Here is a 24,272-nt window from a genome sequence, read left to right on the forward strand (position 1 = left end):
GCATTCTTCCCTAAGGGCCATATGAACCCTAGTGGTTTATGATGCTCTAGGTGGCTGGTAACAGCTGCAACCTCACAGAATGTCAGAGCCACTAAGGCAGCAATTTTGAAAGACCAGCATGTGCAACTGCAAACCTTACCACAGAAGTTCAACATTTCTTATGGTGCAGCGTACGATATTGTTCAAGACTCAATGAAATTTCGTAAAGTTAGTGCTTGGTGGGTGCCTAAGAAACTGACAGATAACCAAAAGGGCCAGCGAATGATGACAAGTTTGGATCACTTAACGCATTAGGCCGCAGAAGGGCGCGACTTCCTGAAAGGAACTGTCACTGGTGATGAGTCATGGGTATACCACTACATGCATGAAACCACGCAGACCTTTAAGGGTTGGAAACAGGCTGCTTCCACGATAGGAAGAAAATTCTAAGTGACTCAACCTGCTAGGAAAGTGCTTGAGAGTGTTATGGGATATGCATGCTGTGTTATTGGTGGGCTTTGCTGAACGCAGGATCACTGTTAATGCTGCAGCCTACAATAAAACTTTGGTTCAGATGCGTCGTGCCCTTTGTAATAAATGCCACAACATTAATGCTGATGGTGTCAAACTTCTTCACAATGCTCATCCCTCATGCCGCTGCATCCGTTTGTGAGAAAATAGTCAAATTTGTGTGGGAGATTTGCAGCATCCACCATACAGTCCGGTCCTTGCACTGTCGGACTGACAAATGTTTTGGTTCCACGAAGAAATTCCTGGCCGGCCAACACTTTGCAACAGATACAGAAGTGAAATCAGTAGTCCACAGATGGCTATACTCCAACAATGGACTTCTATGAACATGGTGTATTGAAATTGGTATCACAATGGGAGAAATGTGTTGAGAATGTGGTTGATGATGTAGATGTAGACAAAAGTAGGTAAAGGGTGAGAGTTCACTTGTGACTTTCTTTTTTTGTTTTGTTACCTATTACAATTTTTGGTAATAAAATAATTGTGCGTTACTTTCCAATTCTTCTTGTATTATGTGTGGGTAATACTGATAGCCGGTAGAACACCTGGCACTTTCAAGGTGTCAATAAGAAAATTGCTGCAAACTGTAGAAAGACCATCAAATTGTCAAAATTTGGATTAATCACTGACAGGTGCCCATAAATATAATAAAATACATGGTGTCCCAGAAAGAACGACCCAATTTTAAATAGAATTATTTATTAGGAAGAAGGGCTTAACACTAACAAATTGCATATTAAATTACCCAGAAAAGACAGAAGTTTATAAAAATCCATCATAAATGCTCAATATGTCCTCCATTGGCTGTACGGACAACATCTAGCCAATAGCCGAAATCATCCCAGGCTGAGTGTAAGGTGTCTTCTGTCACTGAAGCTACAGCAGCTGATATTCTGATTTTTAGCTCATCAATGTCACAAGGTAAGGGAGGAACGTAAAACACATTGTTTAACGTATCCCCACAGGATGAAAACACATGGCATTAAGTCAGGGGACCTAGGAGGCCAAGAGTGTAAAGCCTGGTCTCACGGTCCTGTACGCCCTATTCAACATATTGACGCACGTTGGCACTGAGGAAACTGCGCACGTTGTAGTGCCAGTGCAGTGGTGCTCCATCTTGCTGGTAAATGAAATTGTCAGACTCACGACACTTAGACTCAAATGCTCGTCGGATTTGTTCCACGGTTTGTTCAGGAACGCATGGCCGGCCAGGACTTTTGCCATTAAAGAAACACCCTGTTTCTTCAAACTGTTTATACCACTGTTTAATGTTCTTTGGTGATGGTGATTTAGCAAGAAATCGAATATGAAACGCCTGCTGAAGTGCGATCACTGATTGATTATGACTAAATTCAGTAACAAGAAATGCCTTCTGTTGCGTGGATACCATATTGTGCGAGACTGGCTGCACGCTCCAGGTCAGCACTCGTAGTGACATCTAGCGGATTTTTTCTGAAACCCTAGACCATGCCGATTACATCTAACTCTGTTTCAGTAACCTAGTGACATTTGTCTCAATATTATTACAAGTTAAAATTGGGTCATTCTTTTTGGGACACTCTGTATAACAAAGTATGCAAATAACCAAAGGGCTTGAAAGTAGGCGATCACTGAAATTAGTTACAGCTGTCAAAATTTAGGTACAACTGTAAAACAACTAGATGTATCCACGGAATGCAGTTTACAGTTGAATGGTGATTGCTCATCAGCCTAAGATCCTTACCAAGATGGATTAAACGGAAAAGACAGAGAAAATTCAAATAACTTTGCCGTATGCCACACATTTAATGAAACAGAGAACTGCCATTGGTCTACATAATGTAATGTACTATAAGTACCAAAAGAAGTACAGACAAAACCTGAAAATCACAAGTGCATGGACGTATGTAAAATAGTCAAGAGAGAAGTTTCTACATGCTGTAATATGAAAACCGGAAATGAAAAGTGCTCTAAGTGTGAAATTTGACTTTTGTCGGGAGAATGAAAAAGCAAAGTAGCTCTGTTTGAACATAAATGATTTGTATCCAAAAAAATTAAGAAGTTGTTTTCTTTTACTACAGGATTCTGCTGCTCACTGTATCACTCCAAAAACAATGACTCAAAGTACGTAATAAATACTTTATTAAGAATATTCTACATGCCATACCAGGAAATTGTTTTGTTTTAGGGTGCAAAAACAACTAGGGTCACATGCTCCCATTCAGAACCATAGAACAGGAAGACAAAAAAGGAGATAAAACCAGCTATGCATTAAGCCCAATCAACGGAAGGAAAGACAGCTAAAAAGAGGGACTTGGAAAAAGGCCCATAAAATACACCATAAAGGAATGTCCTTCACCGTATTGCTACAGCAGATACACTCAGATGGCAAACATAAATAAGAATGTTAAGTGATTAAAAAAAAATGCATTCTGTCAGGAAAACAGCAAACAGTCAAAGGTTGTGGGCAATGAGCACGAAGTTGTGAGGGAGTACCACTTAACAAGTGGCAATGGATAAAAAGACAGTGCCCAATACACAACCTACCTAAAATAATCTCCTCACGGCAAGAAGGCGGAAGGGAAGTCGTCCAAGTCGCTGTGAGAGGTTTCATTTCCTGAAGTTTCTTTCCATGAAAGGAAGAACAGTGGTGATGTCAAAGTGACACAACCTGCTGACAAATGGCAACACAAAGATCATCGAAGGGAATGGAAGAACTAACGGGCCAAGGCACGAGGACTGCAGCCTTTGCAGCAGTGTTAGCGGCCTCATTTCCCATCATACCAACGTGACCATGAACCGAGACAAACATCACAGTGGCTCCATCAACAGTGAGCACGTGACAGTTTTTCAGGACCCGTTGCACTAAAGTATGGACGGTGTACAACACAGAGGCTCTGAAGGGCACTGACGGAGTCTGAGCAGATGATGCAATTGGAAAGCCTGTGTCACCAGATCTACTTCATGGCCTGATACAAGGCAAAGAGCTCTGATGTAAATACTGAGCAGTGTTCCGGACACCAATATAGAAAATCTTAGGTGCCAATGATGAAGGCACACCTGACACCACAGTCAGTCCGACAGCCATCAGTGTACAGAAAGGAATTATCATGAAACTTATAGTGATGGAGCAAGGTTGGAGTAGTGTCCTTAGTAAGTGGATAAGCCCAAGGTGAACATGGGCTGCCGCACGAAGCCAAGGTGGTGAGTGTTTCTTACCCAATGGGAAAGTGGCAAGCATGAAGTTAAGCTGCCGGAGCAAGAGCTGAAAGCAAACTACATGAGGTAATGGAGAAAAGGAACACGCCCCATACTGGTGATCTAAGGAGTACATCGAAGAAGGAGGAGTAGGATTGGTGACCAGGCATGACAGACAAACAGCACGAGTATCTGCTAAGGAGCAAGTCGTGGTGGTATGACAGCGATAGTTCGGCAGCTTCTGAATACAGACTCTCAACCGGGCTAGTGTAAAAGGAGACAATGGCGAAGTGGATGCCACAATGGTTGATAATATTGAGACGGCGTAAAGAGGGACGAATGTGCAGATGCATACATGGAACATCCATAGTCTAGTTTCAAATGGACAAAGAACCAGTATAAACAGAGGAGGGTGGGCCAATCTGTTCCCCAGGAAGTACCGCTGAGGACACGTATGACATTGAGGGTTGCGTACAACAGGCAGCCAGGTAAGACACTTGGGAGGACCGAGAAACTTTCCTATCGAGCATGAGCCCTAGGAATTTCATAGTTCCAGGCCCAAGAAGTAAAGACAGTGGAAGAAACTAATTGTGCTGCCAGAAATTCATAAAACCTGTTTTGTCAGTGGAAAAATAAAAGCTATTGTCATTGCTCGATGAGTAAAGCCAATCGAGACATTGTTGAAGATGCTGCTCAAGAAGACAAGTCCATGGAGAACTGCAACAGATCACAAAATTGTCAACAAAAAGGGAGCCAGAGATGCCTAGTGGGAGACAGGCCATAATACGGTTAATGGTGATAACAAAGAGGCTGACGCTCAGGACGGAACCTTGAGACACACCGTTTTCCTGGATAAAGTGTCCACCAATGCAGAACCCACAAATACCTTGAAAACACGGTCTTTTGAAAATTCCTGAAAGAAAAGGGGTATACAACCATGGAAGCCCCATGTGTAGAGACTACGGAGGATACCAGTCCTTCACAGGTATCGCAGGCTTTCTCCAAATCGGAAAACACGGCCACAGCCTGGTATTTCTGCAGACAACCATTCGTGACATAGGCTGACAAAACAACAAGACGGTCAACTGCATAATGGTGCGCTCAAAATCCACACTTTACAGTGGTTAGTAAATTGTGAGACTCGAGCCACCACACCAGCCAGGCATGAATCATGTTCCACCACCTTGCAAACGTAGCTGTTGAGAGAAATGGGGTGATAAATAGAAGGAAGGTGTTTGTCCTTGCCGGACTCAGGTATGGCTATGACACTGCCTTCATGCCAGCACCTGGGAAATATGTCCTCTGCCCAGATGTGATTGTATGTACGAAGGAGAAAGTGTTTGCCTGCAAGAGAAAGGTTCTGCAAGATCTGAATGTGAACATTGTCCAGTCCAGGAACGGAGGGTTGGGCTGAAGTGAGAGCATGATCTAAGTCCCTCATACTAAAGGTGGCATTGTAGCACCAATGATTCTGAGAAGAGAAGGGTATCGCCCGAGCCTCCTCCACTCATTTCTGATGGAGGGAAGCAGGTTGATAGTGGGTGGAGCTCGATATCTCCACAAAATAGCAGCCCAAGGTGTTAGAGATACCAGTAAGGTCCACTATGACATCAGCTGCTATTGTCAGACCGGAAATTGGAGAATGGATCTCAGTCCCAGAGAACCATTGGAGGTTGGCCCACATGATGGAAGAGGGAGTGGAATGGTTCAAAGAACTAGTAAAGGAAATTCAGCTAGCTTTTTTGCTATCTGAAAGAATGTGTCAACACTGCACACACGACTGTTTATAACAAACGCAGTTAGCCATTGGTAGTATGACAGTTAAAAATATGGAGAGAATGTCTCCGAGCGCAAATTGCACCTCAGTCCACCAAGGGATCGGGACAGGGAGTGGTAAAGAGGAAGTGCAAGGAATGGAAATTTTGCGGTGGGAAAGATAATGTTTGTTAGATATTCTGGTTGGTCATCAAAACTGGGAAAATGTTGTTCATCAAAGGTCACCAGGGAGGAGTAAAGCTTCCAGTTGGCCCTAAAAAGCTGCTTTTTAGGTGTGCACACAGGCGGAGTACGAGTCAAGAACTGGATAGCGCACCGGAAATGGTCGCTTGAGTACGAGTCCAAAAGAACGAACCACTCGAGATGATGGGCAAGCTGGGCAGTGCAGAAGGAGAGGTCCAAATGGGAATAGATGTGCATGGAGTCTAAAAGAAACATGGGTACTCCCATGTTAAGGCAGATGAGGTTATGTTGATTGAGAAGGTCAGCCAAGAGAGCACCTCTCTGACAAGTTCTAGGAGAGCCCCAAAGGGGATGGTGCGCATTAAAGTCACTGAGTAGCAGAAAGGGGTGACAGAGTTGCCCAAAAAGCTGGAGGAAGTCCGCCCTTGTAACACTGAATGACACAGGGGTGTAAACAGTGCAAAGGGAAAACGTGAAGTGAGGAAGGAAAATTTGGACTGCAACATCTTCCAGCCAGGTGGCCAGGGAGACAGTTTGACCATGAATGTCATCCTGGAAGAGCAGCATGACTCCCCCATTAGATGGAACGCTGTCCTCAGGGGGGGGGGGGGGGGGGGAGGTCAAAGCAGACCAGGAAGAAATCTGAGAGCACAAAGTTGTCACTAGGATGCAAGTTTGTTTCCTGGAGGCAGAGACAAAGCAGATGCTGCGATTCCAAGGGCAGCCATAAGTCCTCTTTGTTGGATCGAAGGCCACAAACATTGTATTGGAGGAGAGCCATGACGAGGAAAGGGGAGGAGCAAAAAAATGAAGGGGTGTCACCTCCATGGCTGTTGAGTGCCAGCCTTCCAAGACTCACTGCTACAGGGTGCAGAGGCTGAGAATTCTGCTCCATGGGATCTACAGAGGCCTCAGCATTCTCCTTCTGTCAGTCTGCGGAGTCCAGGGCACAAAATGGTAGGTAGTGTGCACTGGTGACACGAAGGTCGGTCTAGCAAGTGTATCATGTGGTGACACCACTGAAGAGGACCTCCAATCAGTGAAGGAGAAGACCGTTTGCCTTTGTTTGATTTCTTGGAGCCTTTATGGTCGGCAGAGGAAGACTCAGATTTGTTTGGCTAGGAGGGACATAAGAAGTCTTTGAGGGAATACTCCTTCTGCCCTTTCCAGCCTGCCAGTTGTGTAGCAGATGACTTCACCCCGTAAGGTGAAAGTTTGGTGGCTGGTTGCACAGCTGCAGGAGGAGACAGGGATGCTACCATGACACTGGGCAATCTTACAGCTGCGGTGCTGAATTTGAGGTCACAGTTTGCATATTTGGCCGGGTGTTGACAGGGCATTCAAGTGTGCTTGTAACAATGACACTGGCAGCAGCACAATGGGTTTGGAACGTACGTTCAGACTGTGGTAACTTTTTAACCAGCTTTGATCTCTGACGGGGACACCCCTCTATCAAAAGTGAGAAAAAGAGTGTGTGTGGACACTACTGATCCATTTACCTTTTTTATCACCTGATGGACTGCAATAACACCCTGATGAGAGAGGTACATTTGGATTTCTGTCTCAGTCAGACCATCAAGCAGCCTAGTGTAAGTAACATGTGAAGGATTCAGAGTTTGATAGGCTTCAACGCAAACAGGATAGGTATAGAGGAGTGAAGCTGCAAGTGGGGGTTGTGACAGAGAATCAGAAATAATCTCCAAAAGCAAAGTGCCATTGTGTAAATGAGAGCAGGAGTTCAAAGGCCGGCAACTGCACCAACACCTTTCTGAGTAATAAACAGATTTACCGTAGCAAAGAACTGACCATCTTCAGTACATGAAATCACAATGGTGCAGCTGGGAGGGTCTTTGAATCGTTAGCCTCATTCCGTTACCGTTTAGTAGATGTTGACTGCGAAGATGATGATTGGCTCACTGTGAGAAACACCCCCATAACTGCCACCATTTCCGATAGTGTGCTCCTTCCAACTGGGGGCCCCCTCTCAGAGGGAGGCGCACCCACCTCAGGTGATTGTTCACACCTCCTAAACACATGCAAACCCTACCTATCGACCCGGGGCTGAGAATTACACATTACCTTGTCACCTGCTATGTGTCAGACACATGGGCCGGCCTTCAGGAGCGCACAGGGAGGATGAAGAAAAAGAGGAACCTCAAACACCAAAGTGGAGGAAGGACAGGAGAAAGGGAATGACAAGAGAAAAAAAGAACAAAAAACAATGGAGAGACTGTTCTGATATTTGCTACTGACAATGCAGAACACTTTCCCAAAAACATCCCAGATGTGTTCCCTAAGGGAGGGAAAAAGAATATGAAGAGGACAGACATGCAGCATGCTGCAAAGGCTGGGACCCTGTGGTAGCCACGAATGAACCTGCTAAAGAGTGGTGAACCCCCTGGGGGGAGGACCAGGAAACTGACTGGTCCTAAGTGCCAATAAGAAAGTGTTTACAAGCTGATTGTTGCAAAGAAGAAAACAACAACTATCCACTATCAATAATGCTATTTATTTACACAAACAGACTCAGTACTGATTTGGCCTGACACTTTTATCTCCAGATGGTTGTTCAAGATTATATCACATTTGTTGCTGTTTACATTACTTGTTGATTGTTTTTTCCACCACCAAATTTAACAAATGTGAACAGCTGTCTGAAGAGAAATATGTCAGCTTGAAACTGGTAGTGGTGCTATCTTCGTAAATAAATAGCATTATTAACAGTGGCTGGTTGCTGTTTTCTTTTTTGCAAGAATCAGTATTTTGTACTCAACCATATTCTCAAAGATGTCAGTTTTCAACAAAATAGAAGGCAGAATTTTTTTGTTCCACATGCCTTTAACACTGAAGCATAACATTTCATTTGTGATAATACAAGCACAGTAACACAGTATTATGTTTTTAACTAGTAGAACCATAGTCATGAAAACCCATTTATTATACCTTTTAAATTTTGGTACTCCAGAGGGAAGAATAGCTTGGCACAACGACCCTATGCCATCTACTAATGTATGTTTGAAAGACTTTCTCTATGGTTTGCATGCCTTTCCCCTGTTCTTGTCAATCATTCCCTTAAGCTCCCTGTGAAGCTATGTACAACCTCTGGTTCTTTCAGTTTATCCAGGTCCCTTCTCCTTAAATTCCTACCTTTTTGCAGATTCTTCGGTATTAATCTATAGTTTACAACCAATAAATTGTGGTCAGAGTCAATGTCTGCCCCTAGAAATGTCTTACAATTAAAAATCTGGCTTTGAAATCTCTGTCTTACCATTATATAATCAATCTGGTCTCTTCCATGTATACAACCTTCTTTCACAATTCTTAAACCAAGTGTTAGTTATGATTAAATTATGCTCTGTGCAAAATTCTATCAGGCGACTTCCTCTTTCATTCCTTTCCCCTAGTCTATATTCATGTACCATTTTTTCTTCTCTTCCTTTTCTGACTACTGAATTGACTATTAAAGTTTTTAAATAATTTATCGTACATCACCACACATTTCTTCAACCCCTTCTTCAACTGCAGAGCTAGTCTGCATATAAAGTTGTACTACCATGGTGAGTGTAGGCTTCATGTCTATCTTGGCTACAATAATGTGTTCACTATGCTGTTAATAGCAGTTTATCCACATTCCTATTTTTTATCCATTATTAAATCTACTTCTGAATCACCCCTATCTGATTTTGTATTTATAATCCCGTATTCACCTGACGAGAAGTCCTGTTCCTCCTGCCACCAAACTATATTCATACTTTATCTTAATTTTTATTTATTTTCTATTTTAAGAGTACTGAATTGAAGTTGATGAAGAATTGTGAATTCTTAAACTCCGTCATTTGATTTAGGATCCCATTTTTCCACTTTTGGCCATGCATGAAAATTTCCATTTCCTCCAAGATGTCCATTTTCCAGCTGTTTTCTAAAGTATGCCGAACTTTTTTTTATGTACCATGTACTCAATTGTGTTTATTTATGTCTCATGGTCAGAAACATTAAGTGGGAATTTATGTGATCTGTTTACAAAGGATCTGAATGCAGTTTGTATATGTGAGTTGGGGTGTGTGGCTGTGTTTGTGCACCCTAATGCTCAGTGTCTGGTTACTGTCACATACAAAATATCTATTTTGTTGTGTTTCTGGTGTTCTATGATAAAGTGGATGTTTTGTGTAAGTTATTGAATCTACTTTAAAAGGCTTATATTTTCTCTTCAATTCCATTATATATCAAGAACACATCATCTAAATATCTCCAGTAGCATACGGTTTTCTGGGTGAAGATATCCTTATTGTTCAGAAGCTTACTTTTGAAATGATTGGCAAAAATGACCGCAATGATCTCACTGAGTTGAGTACCCATTGCTAGGCCTACATTATTTTATTAAATGTGAAATAGTTGTGGGAGTTTGACAACATCTAGTAATTCTATTAGTCCAACTACTCCACCTGTGGACACAGTCTGGTATTTTAATAAGTTATATTTATTTTACATCTATGGAATTTTTGATGGGTATGCCACTGTATATGTTTAAATTTCTAGGGAAATAAACTTTGCACTGACTGGGATCTGAAATTTTTTGACGCCTTAAATTGCTTGGTAACTATTTTTCACTGAAAAGACGGTTTGAAATTTGTATTAGAAATTTTTATACATGGCCTAAAGTGGAAAAATGAGAACCTAAATGAAGTGAAAGAGTTTAGGAATTCAGATTTCATCATCAACTTCAATACAATACTCCTAAAATAGAAAATACATAAAATTATGATTTTATATGAATATAGGTCCCAGCAACCTTTTTGTAAATCTTAAAAATAAATTTGTCCGTCATTTTTAACATAAAATCATCGCAGTCACTCATTTTGTTATATATTTCGACAAACAACATCAGTAATGTGACAGCAAGACATGCAGAAGGCACTGCAACTGACTGGCAACACCAAGATTGACATACTGATAGTTAAATCAAAGCGAGCTTTGTTTTGAGTGCCATCTTGTTTTTCTGCATTGTTGAATTGGTTTTGATATTGTGTTTCAAACTGTCTTTAGAAATCTGTGAACAATGGCTAATAAGTTCAAAGGAGCCAAAGAAATAGAGGCACCTGATCACACCATAAGAAGACAGACACATTACAAGAACACACTGAGCGATTATTGAAAATTTTTCTTGTGAACAGCAAAGCAACAAACAAAGAGACATCACCTCTTATCAGGTTATCCAACTCTTTCCCTGCAGGGTGACCACAGCACATGCCAAGACTCTACAAAGAAACTTTAATATCTATGTGCACTTGTGTTAAATGCTTTTTGTATTGCCGCTGTACCCCAATGTTGAGATCTAACCTCAAAACATGTTGCTAATTAAATGATTTAAGCAGTCAACAAATTCTGTGACTGGTAGCAGTATTTGGAAAAGCTTTTCACATTTTTGAAACCGTTACAGTCAATTATCTGTCGATACGGCTTCAAGGTTAATGCCAGATTACTATAAATATATTCCATCTCTCTCATAGACAAGAACACAAAAGTTGAACACTGTAGATTTTGTATTACAACCATTACTTGCCAAGATTGCAATGTAGAAAACAGTGATTACTAGTTTCAGCAACGTTAATGGACATCTTCAGATTAACATACAAACATGTGGTGCCTACATCAAGAGAACAGGTAAGACCTACCCTTAAAGACTTAGACACAATGTGTTTTTATCCTAATATGAAGACGACCCCTGAGACTAGTAGTCACCGTTTTCTGCACCGAGATCTAGGCAAACAACATTGAAGTTTACAGATAGCTCTCTCTATGTCGGCTATGTCAGATAATTAAAAAAAACTAAAGCTGATTACAGCACACAGTAATACAGATAGCAAGACTACCCCAAGCAAAATAACCGCAATACACTTCCAATAACATTATCAACACTAGTAAGTAAACCTAGTAACAAATCTACAATCTCCAAAATAAAATAAAATGAAACTTAATCAGTTACCTTGCATCTATCAGTTGCTTGTTGTGTTTGCAACAACTGTTTCTCACTTTCAAATGTTGTTTCCATTTCCTTTCGTAAAACATGCAGTCTTTTAATAGTTGTTTCTAAATCAGTAATTTGAGCTTTTGCTACTGCTAAATCTGCTCTGATGCGTCTGCTTTCCCATGGAGACTCTGCACACAATATTTCAATTTAAAAACAAATTGGCTATAAATGTTAAGAAAATGATTATGCTGACACTCATTTCAAAATTAATATAGTTTTATTTGACACAGTAATTCCACTTGGCTTGGTTTGCTCATGTTAAGAGTCATGAGGATGAAACACAGCATAAAAAAACATTGGAGTACTCTATTTCTTATGTACTGGTCCACAGTCACTGACTCATCATCACAACAAATGGGTTTCTCTTATAGTGAGGTCTGAGTGACCTTTTAAAGTTCCCCAATCTATCCCTGTCTCCTTCTTGAGGAAAGAACTATCAGTTCCAAAAGCTAGGATAGTGTATGCTTTTTAATGTGTTTCTATTGGCAATACTGACATTTCTCCTGAAGGTAAAGAGGGCTAGAAACACTGTCTCCTGATTTTAAAGTACATTTCTGTTCTTTTATTTGACAGAGAAATATAGCACAGTGCCTTTTATTGTATTTTACACAGGTGCCAAAGTTACTACTGTAATAATAACCTTGGTACTGAGGAAACTTTATTTATTTATTTATTCAGTACCAGTTGCAATAATAATGACACTAGCAAAACAAGTGCATAAATTCAACAATAAATAAGACTTGTAATTTTGCTACACAGTGCATTTTTCTGCTGAAAGATAGTAAAATCAAATGTTGACAAATTATGAGTAAGGCGTATGCATGTTCTCCATAAGAGAAATGAAAATTACTTTCATACAAAGCATACAACCACTATAGTAAAAACAAATCTGGATTCATAAATATATTGTCATGTTATAAACACAATCAAGAATAAATCAAAAATATGACTGCAGATTCATCAATTAAGTACAACACTTAGCACTGAAAACAAGTTTCTTAACAGACATCATTTTATAAAAGCTTTCTGTGAGACAATTCGTCTGTGGTTGGTGGGCATTTGGCATTTTGTGCATAATGTCACAACATGAAATTAACCCCGATATTCATTTCAAATGTAAAACTTTTTCACAATCAGAGATCATCACACAGAGTGTCTATACTTCAAAATGATGTCTTCTACATGAAACCCTGCAATGTCTGGAGCTATGGCTGAGGGCACAGCTATGGTGACAGCACAGCAGTGTGAGTTAGTCAGTGCAGACTATTGTCCATTGATTCCTGTTCATTGACTTCGAGACCATCCCCAAGAGGTTGACACCAATTCAGTGGAATGGCACTGCTGCATGTGGAATTATTGGTATCAGGTGCCTTTTTGGTAACAGTGGCATGTTTGTCTATTGCTGGCATTCTTTGAAGGGGCTCACATAGTGTCTAACAGATCAGTAGAGACCTGTTCAGTTATACCTGCTTCTGTTTCAGTCTTGAGTCTTTATAAATCCCAGGTGACCACATGTTGGAGCACTGAGGAAATATTTCAGAACAGCTGGCCATGAGGGAGCTGAGATGACGACCAACCATTTCCACCATACTGAAACACCATTACTCTTATACAATGCTCTGTTAATTAACTGGAATTCTCCTTTGGTAAGTTCCTCCTCCTTCAAGGCTTATATGGATTTCAACACTGTCTGACCTTGCCCTGTTCAGCAGCAATGTCATTTAAGGCAGCAATGACTGAAATCTCATCCACATTGCAGTGTCCCATCAACAGATTCCTTCTTGTGTTTGCATCCTCTTTTATATACCACTATGACATTGCGCTCTCAAACCCTCAGTGCCCATCTCGCCAGTAGACCTGGCAGATCCTTCAGGCTAGTCCCCTAACAGTAGAATGATGATCCATCACAATCACGAATGGTTTGCCAAATAAATATTGTCACAACTTACACATGCCCCAAACAACTGCAATACTGTCTTTCTTGGTTGCAGAGTAGTTCATAACGAATTTGAAGAATACCCTGGAAGCAGCTGCAGAGTACCCGGGAAGCATAAGCTGTCACCTTTTCAGCACCTTCCTGAACTTTTACTAGAACTGTCCACATTCCAAAACCACTAGTGTCGGTGCGACGTTCTGCCTAGACACACACATCGTACAATGCTAGAGCTGGAAAAGACTTGCCTTGGTACAGAAAGCCTAAGTTTCAAATTGTCGGTAGTACATGTACATCCCAAGGAAACTTGTCACATCATGAATGTGCCAAGGAGTTGAAAAGTCTGTGACTGCTTATTTTCTCTGGATTGGGGCAGACTCCATCACCAATCATGAGGTACCCCAAGACTTTTTTTTGTGGGGGGGGTGACAAAGAGGCAGGTTTTTGGATTCAAACGGAGGCCTGCAATCTGAATGCAGTACAGCATGGTTTTTCTGGTGGCTTGGACGTTCTTCAAAAAATGGACACTGTCATACAGATACCAAAGACACATCGTACATTTAAGGTATCAAAGTGTAATTTACTTGGATCTACTAATTCACCTTTGGTTGTCTCCTAATTTGCTGTCTTGAATCACTGTTCTACTATTAATCGGTTTGACTGACATTCGTTAAAGAACACATGCTACACTTAGTTTTCACTTCCCTCGTACTTTATGATCAGCTTTTTAACAATCAGTAGTCTCAATATTTAAACCAGATCAGCAAACTACACACACTAATAAAGTACCACGCTCGATTAGTGGCAGATTAGATGAAACATATAGATGTATACTTCAACCACACATTGATTCACAAACACAAGATGTTAACGTAATGTTTGATACCCACAGATTAAGTACATGGTACTGTGAACTTAAGACTGACTCCCAAGGAAGTATAAATTTCATGGACTTACTGATGATGACATGGAGAGATGTTGACATTACTGAAGAATACTGCTGACTGACTTGATCACTGCCCAGCACACTTATAAACATGTGTAAGATTAAAAATCAAAATATTACAACACAAAAACAAGTTATTCTAGAAGAAGTGAGAAAAATCATGGCTAGAAAACTACAGGACCAAATTTTAGAAATAAGCACAAGTTAAGATATGAACATTGTAGAACACAACAAGGCTGTTGATAATCAATAATTTTTCAAATAGGAAGTTTTAGGGGAAAAAAGCAAAATACTTACAGAGAAGAGGGATATGAGGGTTTGAAATGAGCTACATCTACTGTGCCAGAAATACCTATTGTCTCACTGCAAATTTCATATTCTTGTGTACTTGAAGCAGCTTAAATTACGCATATTTCTTTAGGAAAATTAGTACCAGTTAAACCAACTGTACTATTATCATTGCTCGGGAAATTGCTCTGTGACTAATATAATTTTAAGAATTACTGCTTGAATAAGATAGTACAGTAGCTACTTTGTGTAGCTGTCATATGTGCTATCAACAAAGTGGGATCAAATAAAGTAAAAGATAACTCTGTAGAGCCCAGGAGTTGTACAAGAACAAGCAGGAAGGTTACACTTTGCTCTGTTACAGAAGTAGGTAGACCACCACATGTCCATAGGCAGACATTTGAACTCACAGAGGTCATAATGAGATATAAAGACAGTCTTTTCCTAGTCAGCCTCCCCAACCATGATTTTCCAGCAGCCTGTTTCCACATCCATAGCTGAGAAATACCTGGTACCTTTTAAGCAGTCTGCATTGTCATGAGTGTGAAGCAATGGATAGACATCTTTCTTCATGATTCTGTCCTGTCATCAGTAATTGTCACAGAAATGCCATGTGCCATTCTTCTTCTTCTTCTTCTTCTTCTTCTTCTTCTTCACAAAGACCACAGGGAGGATCAAGACCTCTCTGAAGGTTCAATGACCATCTTGCAGCATCTTTCCCACTTCTCCCTGGATTATGTGCTGCTAAACTGATGACACCATACACGAGCACTGGTTAGTTGGCGGATGATCTGGATGATCCCCAGTGTTGATACAGTGTTTGACTATGGACCGCTTGGCCAGTCTTTTTCTCTATTCCTGATCTGAAAGCAGCCAAAAATTGGCACAGAACAGTTAACACCGTCGACATTGTTCAACGGTCAGGCCAGATCACATTGGCAGTTTGATAGTAGCTGCCTCCAATGTTTTGTCTGTAGTGGTAGTGGAGCTTCTTCATTGACAGGACTGAACTTCCTCTGCTAGACAGGTTTGACTGTTCTTATGAAAATATCTGTTGGGGTAATTTGTGGCCGCTCGTAACAGTTAGTGATCCAATGTTCTCCCTGACCACCTACAATGCTTATGATTATTGCTGGTATGTAGATTTATTTTGCGAAGTTTCTGCAAATCAATAAAAAATTCAGTTTAACTGAGCAGCTATATTGAAGCCTGGGTCTTATTGGTGATGGTGACAAACAACTGCCCTGAGCAATCTTTATCTTCCACAGTCTATGACTGCTTGCGATACCTGCAATAAGTCCTATTCGGAATAACATTATGGCCATATTCTCCTAAAACAACAAATCTGAAGGGCCATGTTCTGTCACGGATAGTTATTCTTGCAAAACATGTTCATGTCAGGTGGACACATATCCCTTTTATGACCTTCAGCACAATCACTTTTAGCTTTAACGAGCCATGATAAGCTTTTGAATTTGCAGTAAAAGAAGCCGCCGAGTTGACTACCGCCTGGACAAGTTGGCTATCAATGAAAATTTCTGACATGTTGGTAACTGTCATTCATGGAGAATTTTCGTCTGTTGTGGTTTCTCCTCTACAGACAGTTGCTTCGCTTCTTTTTCTGATTGTGCTAGTAAGTCAAGCAGCAGGTACCTTTACACAGCTACAGAGAAGAGCTCTGGTCTGGAATGAACTCATCCAGGGTATGGCGATGAGCTTCACCCCACAGGTCGACTATAATCGTCTGCAGCTGGCCAGTATGAACAGGACTGTAGTGATGGCTGAAGTCTTGCAGCATAGTAGTTCTCAAACACTGGTATTCTTTCTATACAATAGTGTAAAAGTGCCCAATGCAGCCACAGTGGAGACATACTGGTATGTTGTCCTCCATCTTTTAAACGTCTATTCTTCTGCGCCTCCTGAGATAGGGGGCCAAAATTCATGCCTGCTCTAGTGTACCTGGTCTGATGATTCTGGCTGCCATAAGCTGCTGTGTCTCTTGTCTTATAAATAACATGTGAGAGAGGCGAGGTTGTGTTGGTCTTCCATAACTGTCATAGAGACCACATTCAGGAGTTAGCCACACTTCTTCACCATTTGATTAGATTAGATTTACTTTCATTCCAATTGATCTGTAGCGAGGAGGTCCTCCAGGATGTAGAACATGTCAGAAAAACAATAATACATGACAAATATTTACAACTGAAACAAATAAGCTAATGTTCCTTCCACAGGTCCCAAGTGGAATAATCGTCAATTTTTTTAATGAACACTACATGAAAGAATCATTTTACAAACACTAATGCACTGAATTTAAAATAAAAAAGTTTTTTTTATTTATAAAGTAATAAACATGTATTACAACTACTATAGTACTTATTTACAATGAACACATTACTGGACTGAAATGGTGCAGAAGTTAGATTGTACTAACACACACACACACACACACACACACACACACACACACACACAAAACAAATCAGTTGGTTGTACCGAGAAATTTATCAGTGGAGTAGAAGGAGTTGCCCACCAATAAATCCTTCAGGCTTCTCTTAAACTGAATTCCATTGGCTGTTAGCTTTTTATGGCTGCTGGCAAGTTATTGAAAATGTGTGTTCCTGAATAATGCACACCTTTTTGTACAAGAGTTAGTGACTTCAAATCCTTGTGAAGATTACTCTTATTTCTAGTATCGATTCCACGAATTGAGCTGTTGGTTTGAAAAAGTGATATATTTTTAGTGACAAATTTCATTAAGGAATAAATATATTAGGAAGCAGTAGTTAATTATCCCTAGTTCCCTAAATAGGCTTCTGCTGGATGTTCTTGAGTTCGCAGCACATATAACTCTTACTGCACATTTTTGTGCCCAGAAAACTTCAGCTTGGCTTGATGAATTACCCCAAAAAATAATCCCATATGACATTATGGAATGAAAGTAAGCACAATATGCCAGCTTTTTATTTCTATATCCCCTATGTCTGACAATTCGCATTGCAAATAGAGATTTGTTAAGACGTTTCAGCAGTTCTGTGGTGTGCTCCTCCCAGTTGAATTTATTATCAAGCTGTAATCCCAAGAATTTAACACTGTCAATTTCTTCTATCTGCTTGTCATATGTTAGGCACACACTCCTGGGACACCCCATCTGAACTGCATGTACATCTACATCTACATGATTACTCTGCAATTCACATTTAAGTGCTTGGCAGAGGGTTCATCGAACCACAATCATACTATCTCCCTACCATTCCACTCCCCAACAGCGCGCGGGAAAAACGAACACCTAAACCTTTCTGTTCAAGCTATGATTTCTCTTATTTTATTTTGATTATCATTCCTACCTATGTAGGTAGATTGTGTAGAGTGTGTTTTCAAAGTTTAGTGACAAAGAATTGGCTAGGAACCAGTGATTAATGTCCACAAATATTTTATTAGCCGATCTTTCTAAGACTACACTTTATTTGCTATTCATTGCAATGTTTGTATCATCGGCAAACAAAACAAAATTGGCGTCTGGTAATGTTACTGATGAAAGGTCATTGATATACACAAGAAAAGGTAAGGGCCCTAAAATGGAACCTTGTGGGGACCCCACATGTAATTAGTTCCCAGTTGGATGATGCCTGATAGCTTAATACATGTCTCTTTCCTAATATCACGCTTTGTTCCCTGCTGGAGATATAAGATTTGAACCATTTTTCAGCATTTCCTGTTACACCATAATATTCTAATTTACTTAAAAGGATATTGTGATTTACACAGGCAAATGCCTTTGACAGATCACAAAATATACCAGTTACCTGCAATTTCTTGTCTAATGAATTAAGCACATTTTCACTGTAAATATAGATAGCCTTCTCAGTATCAGAACCCTTTAGAAATCTGAACAGCGACTATGACAGTATGTTATTTGAGATAAGATGGTTATAAAGAATGCTGGCAAAAGTGAAAGTGGACAGAAATTTGATGCTATTTCTTTATCTCCCCTTAACTTAAGCATGTTTCAACCATTCAGGAAATATTCCACTGATAAATGACTGGTTACACAGATAGCTTAATATGTTACTTAACTCAGAATCACATTCTTTAATTAACTTTGTTGATATTTCATCATACCCACTAGATGTTTTTGATTTCAAAGATTTTATGATGAACTTTAGGGTCGACAGAAGCGTCCGATCCCACGCGTCGGCTTTGACCCGTGACGTAAGGGTGTTGTCGTGTGTGACGTCATGACGGCGCGGAGTTTGGTTTGAGTGTGGCTGTCTCCAGTTCTGTTTTATCTTATTTTATTTACTTTTCTGATCTGTTCGTTCTATCTCATGAGTTTTTTTTAAATTTAAAAACACTTATTACTTATTTTAATTATCTGTTTCCTCTAGTTTCTGTTTTAGTTTATTATATTTATCTTTCTGATCTGTTCGTTCTATCCCGTGAGATTTTTTTTTTAAGACAAAGAACACTAATCAGCTACTGAAGCATCTTTATCTTCTATGGGTTGCATGGGTTACGACCCCTGGGGAGGTGGGTGGGTATTCGTGCATGGCTGTCTTCACTTACACGTTGTAGCTACGCAAGGCGTCTAAATTTGTTTATATTTAGTTTGTCCCCCCACCCAAAACATCCCATTTCCCGCACTTGTCGCATTAGTGTCATTAGGCTTCTTGTGGAAAGTGTGTGTGTTTGTTTTTGTTGCCGCCATATTTGTGACGTCATGGGTCAAAGCAAACGGGTGGGATCGGACGCTTCCGTATTTCCGAACTTTATTTCAACGGGAAAGCATGAAGAATTACATCAGAAGAACTTTATTTCTGCTGGGGTAGTGAGGGTCAAATTCATATTATGGAAGTTACTTGAAATTTCTTGTCTGAGGTATTTCACAGCAGCATCTACAGAACCTGACAACCCCATCTTTTCAGTAACAGTTATAAAATGTTTGTTAAAAAGATCTGCAACACTATACACATCTGTCACCAATGTATCATTTACTCTTAATGCTATTTGTCCCTCTTCATGTCTGGTTCTACTGGTCTCCTCCTTCACTACATCCCATATTGTCTTTATTTTGTTATCTGATATGACTATCTTTCCCTTGTAATATATTTGCTTTGATGTCCGTATTACAATCTTTAATATTTTGCAGTATTTCTTGTAATGTGCTATAACATCAACATCAGAACTGTTTCGGATTGACAGATACAGTTTTCTTTTTCTTTTACAAGATACCCCTATTCCTTGAGTAACCCATGGCTTCTTTGTAGACTTTGCTCTAACCTTGGTTAGTTTTGGGGGGAAACAATGTACAAATAAGGTAAGCACTTTATTAGCAAAAGTGTTACATTTTTCACTCATGCCACGAACACTGTAAACGTCAGTCCAGTGAATGTCTCTGAGGAATGTCCTAAAATAATCAATTTGTGGCTTATTGATTACCCTCTTGAGCTCAGATTTAACACATTTTATATCCTGTTCAGTATTAATATTTAACAGAAGGAACTGCATGTCTTGGTCTGAGAGGCCATTGACCATTGGTTTTCTAATATAATTTTGTTCATTGGACTTTTCTGTAAAGATATCGTCAATGGCTGTTTGTGAGCAATTGGCTACCCTAGTGGGGAACTTTATAGTGGGAATTAAGTTGAATGACAGTGTTACTAACTCAAATAAATTCTTATTGGGAGGGTCTTTAAGGAAATCTACATCGAAATCACCAGCAACCACTATTTCTTTGTTTTTGGTTGTTAAATGGGCCAGTGCAGCTTCAAGGTGGTTTACAAACAGATTAAAATTACCTGCAGGTGCTCGATATACACTTAATATTATGAAGGATTTTTGTGAAATTCTACTTTTGTTGCACATGCTTCCATATGCTGTCCTAGGCAAAATTTATGAATTTCTTTGTTCTTAAATTTATGACAGTTTCTGATGAATGTGGCAACTCCTCCTTTCTCCAATTCTGCTCTACAAAAGTGAGATGCTAACCTAAACCCTGTAACACTTGAAAGTTCTATACCAGTGGTCACATGGTGTTCAGAGAGGCAGAGTATGTCAGCTGGGTTTGAGGACTCTAATTCATCTATGCAGATAATTAATTCATTAATTTTATTTCTCAGTCCTCAAATATTTTGATGCAATAAAATTAGGTGACATTTCACACTGACTGAGTTAAAATTGGGTAGAGTTGAAATACCTGCTGACTTGAAAATTCTTAGGCAATAGCTGTTTATGCTGATGTGGTAAGCTAGAATTATGTTTTTTGGTTTCTTTCTCAAACTGAAGGTTTGTCTCAGTTCTAACCTCTCTTAAAATTTGGTTTCTTTCTGTCCTCCCTACCCTAAAAAAAGGTCTTTTCTGAACCCTATAACCACTGGTATTTTATCACTCATGACAGTGCCTCCCCCTTTAACTTCCCTGCTATTTTCCCATCCAGTTTACCCTTCCCTTTCCTGCTGAGGTGAAGGCCATGCCTAGTATAATCCCACCCATTGAGAGAATCAACAGGAACCCCACCAATGTGTGACCCTGCACCCAACATAAGCAGCCGTTCCAACTCCAAATTAACTCTCTTGACAGAAGAGTTCAAATGAGGTCGGTCATGGAGCTAAAGAACAGATATAAACTCAACGCTAGTATGTTTCGATGCTGATGCAATCTTTGCCAGGTCACACACTATACTGTAACCAGGATCTCTGTCAATACTATTACCTGACCCATCCACTATAGCCACGATGTCTTCCTTAGTGAAATCTTTGCAAAGTGATCCTGAATCCTCTGTCACCTGCTCCAGACTAGCACTAGGTTTAAAAAATTTGGTGACCTGGCATTCTGATCCTAGTTCATCCTGCAAAAGTTGGCCAACACCTCTTCCATGGGAACTACCTAACAACAACACTTTCTTTCTCTTTAATGAATTCCTTTGTTGTCTTAACATCATTCACCAGAAGAGCTTGGTGCACATCTTCCTTCTGAGGCTTCTTTCGTCACATGTGAGATTTTGTCACATTTGGATTCACAATGAGGTTTAGAGACAAAACATTCTGTATGCAAGACCATGAATTTTCCAATTACATTGCACCCTGCTCTTCAATTGTTCTCCCACTATCTGGCTTCTCTTGACTGTTCTCGAACCATTGCTGGGCTGTGTCATCCAAGTAAAAGTACACATTTGTCACACATATCACATCATCTCCTCTGTTGTATTTGGCAACATGGTCGATTCCTTTCAGGCATTTCGTCAGACCCTGACCAGTGTGTCTGATAAACACTGATGGATGTTTGATCTGCTACTGACTTACTGCCATTTTGGAACCCATTGGTCTCGAAAATATATGAACCTTGGCAATGATGTAAACTTTTATTGTGGTTCCTGCCCTTGGACGTAACAGCTTTTATGTTGCCTAATTAGAGCCATGGTAATGTAAATGTTTCAAAGTATCCAGTGTCTCCACTATGCAGTGTCATATAGTAACTACATTCAAGCCCAAATCCAAAAGCAGGGTGATCAGAAAAAATATCACTTAACACTGAAAGCACATTCATTACACACTCTGATGTACAGACCAAAGAGAAATCCATTTTGGATGGGGATTTGAACTGTCAACCAGCAGTACGCAAGCCAGCCATGGAGAGATAGAGATAGTAGAGATAGAGAGAGAGAGAGAGAGAGAGAGAGAGAGAGAGAGAGAGAGAGAGACGTACACATAAATTCAACAACCTGACAGTACGGTACATTAAATGTCATGTATATAACACGGTGGACTTGAAGGCTGAATAAAAGAACATCCTGTTGAGCAACTACTCCTGCGCACTGAAGAGTATCTTGACAGAAACTCCTAAATTTAATGTTTTAGGTTATTTTGTAGTCAGACTTAGCACTGAACTAAAATAGGCCCTCGTAATGTTAAATCATTTCACAGCACTGTACTACACTAACTGGAGATCTTTAATTGTTTTCTGCATCAAAAATGGCGCTCTCCGTGGGCCAGCTCTAATGGAACGTAATGTATTACACAAATACTCCCAAACGATGCCACACGTGAAGCAAACTACGCGAATGTTATTCTAAATAGCAGGATGTAAACAAATTCGATCAAAACATGTAAAGCACTTGTTTGACAACACATATTATTAACACAGAAATAACATCTTGGAAAAAATTAACTACATAAACAAACAAATTTAAATCTACATTAAAGTCTACATGGTTTAAGGCTACACAGACAGACCTTTGGGTACAGTCGGAGAGGTTTCATCCCTGTATTTCTTCCCTGGTGATGGCGAAAGTTCTTCACATGGTATTAACTTCCTTTTCGCAAGGGACAAGTCTCTCAAATTTAACTTCTGGGGATATTTTTTCTGGGTTGTTGAGAGAGGCCTGAAATCATTCAGCATTCTAGTGACAGACAGCGGTTCTGATTTACGAACTGATGTTTTTCCGGTAGACACACTACTTGCAGAAGGGTCACGCTGAGTGTTCTGTACGTCAGATGCCGATGATGGGTCACTAAAAGCGTGCTCAGATTCAGTTGTCAAATCCAAAGTGATCTGTCCACTTTCCGATGTCTCGCCAGGCGATAGAAGAATGGATGTAGAATACCTCCTGCCATAAGACAATGTTCGAAGTTCATCCAGCATGCTGATAACAGCAGTGGAATCAAACTCTGCACTTTCGTTCTCCATGTCACTATCAAGTTAACTCGTTTCTCTCTCATTCAATTTTCACCCGCCATGAGCATCAAAACAAACGCTTACACATGCAAAGATCTACTACCCTTTATCACAGATGCTCCACGGACCACACAGCTGAACGATGTTTACTCGATCCTAGAGGAAACGTTGACTTCACTCATAGAGTGTGTACATCAATGGAGTGAGAACACGGCCGCCTGTATTAATACAGGCGGCCGTGGTGAGAACCATGGAGGTAAACATATTCTACCTCCATGGTGAGAATATTCTGCTGCGCATATTCTCAATATCAAACAGAGCTAGTTTCGTGGTTTTGGGGCCAAGCTGCTTGTCTACAATTTGCGGTAATAGCGAAACTTGAATATTGCACTTATTCGCCTTGTTTCATATACGTTTCTGCAGTTTGAGTTTTAGTAACAGCTGGTGCAGAATAGTCGTTGCTACAGATGTAAAACGAAGTATATGCACAAGAGGACCAGTTACTTTTCCTATATATGTACATCTATTGTATAGCTGTAAATGTCATATTAGTATGAGATACCGTATAAGCCGAAAAGTATCGAGACGCGGTATTACGAAGCCTTTATTATTTTAGAACAATTTTTAGAATCTCATTTTCGTTTATAGGTATGGATTTAACTGTTCCGATGAATCCTGATGATTTATGAGAGGCTATGGGCGAAGACATGTTGTCCACGATTTGTTTTTTGCAAATGTATGGTCTCATTGCAGAGTAT

At 40.1% G+C, this 24,272-nt stretch overlaps 1 protein-coding gene across 1 annotated transcript in view; it reads right to left on the reverse strand.

The window, feature by feature from the left end:
* LOC124804899 (mitotic spindle assembly checkpoint protein MAD1) overlaps positions 1–23,592 on the reverse strand; it is a 104,396-nt gene extending 80,804 nt beyond the window's left edge. Inside the window, 2 exon segments of the mRNA XM_047265272.1 lie at positions 11,630–11,802; positions 23,073–23,592. Coding sequence (XP_047121228.1) covers positions 11,630–11,802; positions 23,073–23,526 — 627 coding nt within the window. The 5' untranslated portion in view covers positions 23,527–23,592.
* Between the last annotated feature and the right edge of the window lie 680 nt (positions 23,593–24,272).

The sequence above is a fragment of the Schistocerca piceifrons genome, chromosome 7 (assembly GCF_021461385.2).
Source record: "Schistocerca piceifrons isolate TAMUIC-IGC-003096 chromosome 7, iqSchPice1.1, whole genome shotgun sequence".
NCBI lineage: Eukaryota > Metazoa > Arthropoda > Insecta > Orthoptera > Acrididae > Schistocerca > Schistocerca piceifrons.